This window comes from Protobothrops mucrosquamatus, unplaced genomic scaffold (assembly GCF_001527695.2).
Source record: "Protobothrops mucrosquamatus isolate PMUCROS unplaced genomic scaffold, P.Mucros_1.0 scaffold9868, whole genome shotgun sequence".
In the NCBI taxonomy this organism is placed as follows: Eukaryota; Metazoa; Chordata; class Lepidosauria; order Squamata; family Viperidae; genus Protobothrops; species Protobothrops mucrosquamatus.
The window spans coordinates 10,051-15,133 of NW_015395655.1; the positions used below are offsets into that span (position 1 = coordinate 10,051).

The following is a 5,083-nucleotide window of genomic DNA, read 5'->3' on the forward strand; positions in this document are numbered from 1 at the left end:
CCCCCACTGCCAATCCTCAACAGAAATGCTCACAACAATGAAAACCTCAGACAGGAGGAAGAGCACGGCTGGGCGGGCAGGCAGGTGTCTTGCTCGGCTGTGGCTTGGGGGGCACTTTTTTCAATGCCATTGTAACTTTGAACAGTCACTAAGCGAACTGTTGAAAGTCGAGGACTACCTGTTACTTTATCACTTTTTTCCTTTTTTGGGGGGGTCATCAAGTTTTTGACAACTTGCTAGGCGACTGGTGCTCCTCAGATGCTGCCATATCCTAAAAGTGGTACAATGGGTGAAAAGGTTGAAAAGCCCTGCTCTATAACACCAAGAGGCTAAACTAGGACCACTGTTAGCTTAATGTCAACACCGGGGAAAAAATGTTTCTTAGCAGATTTTACACTAAAAGCACACGTACGTATAAGCACACTCGCAAACGTGGTGGGAACAATGGAGTCACAGTAGTGCTTCCTTGTTGTCCAGGAAACACTTTTGTATTGCGCACAAGGGGATATTAATATGCATTGGAATTTGTATTTCATCTACTCAGCAAAAGGGCGTTTCAGAACAAGGATCTCGTGATCTGAATTGTGTAAAGGGAAGGTTTTAAATTTTTTCTTCTTTGTAAGATCCAAAACTTGGTTTTCAGGACAGCGATGCAAGTCATGTGCGAAAGATGTGACAAGTTGCAAAGTTTTCATCATTGGCGAAGTCCGTGTCTTTTGACCAAATAAGGAAAGATTATGTCTTCTCCTATCGTTGTCTGTTCTTCTATTGTTTATTTAAAAATCCATTGACAAACATTCTTTGGCAATTTTTCCTATTGCTTTGTTTGTGTAAATCTTTTTGCAGGATCCAATTTGGATCAGTCACCAGGTCTTCTGAGCTTTCGGATTCGGGCTGTGTGTTATTCATGCTTTGGGTATTCGGGGTGTGATATTTATATGGCGCCTGGTTGTATGTGGCTTTTTTAGCCACACCCAACCAGGCAACATATAATAAATACCACACACAAAATAGCCCAAAGTACACACTCTGCTAGAGAGATTCCCTGAGGATGAAGCATGAGTCAGAAGATAAAACCCTGGTCCCAGTGACCAACCCAGATTGGATCCTGCAACATTACCCTGGGACACGTATATATTGGCCTTCATTCGTATCAATGTTTATTTATTTCCAAGATTAAAATACAGACAAAAAGAAAAGAGAGCAACAAAGATGATTAGGGGACTGGAGGCTAAAACATATAAGGAACGGTTGCTGGAATTGGGTATGTCTAGTTTAACGAAGAGAAGGACGAGGGGGGACATGATAGCAGTGTTCCAGTATCTCAGGGGCTGCCCCAAAGAAGAGGGAGTCAAGCTATTCTTCAAAGCGCCTGAAGGCAGGACAAGAAGCAACGGATGGAAACTAATCAAGGAGAGAAGCAACCTAGAACTAAGGAGAAACTTCCTGACAGTTAGAACAATTAATCAGTGGAGCAACTTGGCTTCAGAAGTTGTGAATGCTCCATCACTGGAAGTTTTTAAGAAGAGACTGGACAGCCATTTGTCCGAAATGATATAGGGTTTCCTGCCTGAGCAGGGGGTTGGACTAGATGACCTCCAAGGTCCCTTCCAACTTCTTCTTCTTCTTCTTCTTCTTCTTCTTCTTCCTCCTCCTCTTCTTCTTCTTCTTCTTCTTCTTCTTATTATTATTATTATTATTATTATTATTATTATTATTATTATTATTATTATTATTATTATTATTATTATTAAAATAATATCAAGCATATACAGAAAATGTCCCTTCTGGTTGAACACTGATAAATATATTTCATCAACGGGAATTATTCCCTTTTCCTTTCAAAACAGGACCCCTGTCTATAAACACCTACCTCTATATTTGCAAAATTGCTATCTGACATTAAAAATATCACAGTTCTAGAAATCTATTATCAGTCAACCGATTTGATCTACTATCTATCTACTATATTAAAAAAAACGGTTAACAAGAAGTCCTAACTACCAAAATTGGCAATTTTTCGTAAATTAATCTTAAAAATTGCTTAGACTGCATTGTGTGTACCAGTCCCAGCAGAGATATTTTTCACATCAACAACCAACTGGACTTTTTCCAGTGAGGGGATCTATATTATGCAGTAAATAGTTGCTAGAAATCGAAGCAAAATCTTTCCTTTATTACAGTTTATGAGAAGGCTCAGAACTCACATATTTTTCCAGGCCTTTTAGTGTTACTGCCTGCAGTTTTTGTGCTTTATAAGTGTTGGGTCTATTGCTACTTTTATAGTTTTTTTATTGTGTCTTGTAATCTAGCCAGAATCACTTAAGGGAGTGTGCAGTGGCCAACTTTCCTAAAGGAAAGGTTTTGTTAGGGGTTTCATATTTTAGAGCAGGCTTTTATGTAATATTTACTGTGATTTTTATTCTTGCCTGTTCACCGACCTGAGTCCCGTAAGGGAGATAGGGCGGTATATAAATTTAAATAATAAAAAAAATAATAATAATAGGAGGAACACTAGTGAGCTGCATGTATTTTGGAATGGGAACCATTAGGGAATTAAACTGGAAATTAGGGCAGGAACCATCCTTGATTATACAGGTAGTCCTCGACTTAACAACAGTTCATTTAGTGACCGTTCAAAGAGACCTGCACTGAAAAAAGTGACTTATGACCGTTTTTCACACTTACAACCGTTGCAGCATCCCCTTGGTCATGTGATCAAAATCCGGATCTTTGGCAGCTGCTTCATACTTACGACAGGTGCAGTGTCCCGAAGTCACGTGATCTGCTTTTGCAACCTCCTGACAAGCAAAGTCCATGGAGAAGCCAGATTAATTTAACAACCATGGTACTACAACTGCGATGAGTCACTCCACAATTGTGGCAAGGACAACAAATGGGGCAAAACTCACTTAGCAAAACTCACTTAAAAACTTCCAGTGTTGGAGCATTCACCACTTCTGGAGGCAGGTTGTTCCACTGGTTAATTGTTCTAACTGTCAGGAGTTTCTCATTAGTTCTAGGTTGCTTCTCTCCTGGAAACTAATCAAGGAGAGAAGCAACCTAGAACTAAGGAGAAACTTCCTGACAGTTAGAACAATTAACCAGTGGAACTCCTCACCTCCAGAGGTGGTTAATGCTCCAACACTGGAAGTTTTTAAGAAGCGACTGGACGGCCATTTGTCTGAAATGATATAGGGTTTCCTGCCTGAGCAGGGGGTTGGACTCGATGACCTCCAAGGTCCCTTCCAACTTCTTTATTATTATTATTATTATTATTATTATTATTATTATTATTATTATTATTATTATTATTATTATTATTATTATTATTATTATTATTACAGCAAATGTCTCACTTAGCAACATAAATTTTGGGATCGATTTGTGGTTGTAAGCTTCCAGGAACAGGATAAATGGCAAGAAGAGAATGGCAAAGATTTTATTCCAAAACCAAGGAAAGGACTGGAAAGGAGTAATTCCCTTTTAAAGAAGGGATAAATAAGCTTCTTTTAAAAGGAAAGAGTGCATATATGCAAGAGCTGCAGCTAAGCCAGAATGCAAAAGACACTTCCGTGAAAGGGAACGTAAACTGAATTAGCTGGTTGGGGAGTTATAGGAGTTGTAGTTAAAAGGGTTGAAGATAGAAACTGGAGATAGACTTCATACTACCAATCCATGCTCACACTAATATTTTGTTCCTCTTGTGCAGGGGTAGGCAACCTTGGCTCTTTCATGTCTCGTGGACTTCAACTCCCAGAATTCCTGAGCCAGCATGGCTCAGCTTGGAAACCTCTCCCTTTCCCCTCAGCGTGGCTGGCTGAGGAATTCTGGGAGTTGAAGTCCACAAGTCATAAAAGAGCCAAGGTTGCCTACCCCTGCTCTTGTGCATAACTTTAAGGGGAGTGGGAGAAGTCAACCTCACTGTAAAGGTAGTCCTTAGATTATGCTGATTCATTCAGCCCCGTCCTTTGCACACCATGCATGAGGGGGGACATGATAGCAGCGTTCCAGTATCTCAGGGGCTGCCACAAAGAAGAGGGAGTCAAGCTATTCTCCAAGGCGCCTGAAGGCAGGACAAGAAGCAACGGATTGAAACTAATCAAGGAGAGAAGAAACCTAGAACTAAGGAGAAACTTTCTGACAGCTAGAACAATTAACCAGTAGAACAACCTGCCTCCAGAAGCAGTGAATGCTCCAACACTGGAAGTTTTTAAGAAGAGACTGGACGGCCATTTTTCTGAAATGATATAGTTTCCTGCTTGAGCAGGGGGTTGGACCAGATGACCTCCAAGGTCCCTTCCAACTTTATTATTATTATTATTATTATTATTATTATTATTATTATTATTATTATTATTATTATTATTATTATTATTATTATTATTATTACTACTACTACTATTATTATTATTATTATTACTATTATTATTACTATTATTATTATTATTGTGACTGCAATGGGGAGCGATGGGATTGCATGAGTGCCTTGCTTAACCACTGCAACAACTTAATGATCATAATTCTGGGTTCGGTCGCAGTCATAAATCAAGGACTTCCTGTATTTTTCAAATTCATGTTCTACCTTTGATTAGGTTCTCTCCCAAAGGTGCTTTTTCATGAGGCACCTGGACTTCCTTGTTTTTCCTTTGAAGACGTTTTGCTTCTCATCCAAGAAGCTTCTTCAGCTCTGACTGGATGGTGGGGGAAATGGAAGGATTTATACTCCTTGCAGACAGCTGCCTTCTTCTAGAGAGTCGTTGAGGCCACCTGGAGGTTTACCTGTGTCCTCAGGGTCCCCTGAGTAGTGCAAATGTGTGTGGAGCCTTCTTGGCTGCAGGATGATTTCTGCCCTGTGTCCCATTGGATTGCCTATTTGTAAGCAACAGTCTTGTCGGGATACTAAATTCAGAATTAAGGTTGCTTTTTCATTCCAATGTGAGAAGCTGTAAGCTTTGTCTGACTAGACTATATTTCTCTTTTTGACAGCACATATATTCCTGTTCCCCGGAAGATCAAGGTCAACAAAGACAAGGTGAGTTGTGGCTACACTCATTCCAGAAGGTTCTTTCTCTGTAAGGAA

General features: G+C 39.9%; 1 protein-coding gene across 1 annotated transcript in view; it reads left to right on the forward strand.

Annotated features, from left to right (window-relative positions):
- Window positions 1-5,035, forward strand: part of LOC107301072 (CMP-N-acetylneuraminate-beta-galactosamide-alpha-2,3-sialyltransferase 1-like) — a gene marked incomplete at its 3' end in the record, with an annotated part of 14,567 nt that extends 9,532 nt beyond the window's left edge. The window contains exon 4 of the mRNA XM_015830340.1: window positions 4,990-5,035. Within this exon, the coding sequence (XP_015685826.1) occupies window positions 4,990-5,035 (46 nt within the window). The remainder of the gene's footprint in view (window positions 1-4,989) is intronic.
- Between the last annotated feature and the right edge of the window lie 48 nt (window positions 5,036-5,083).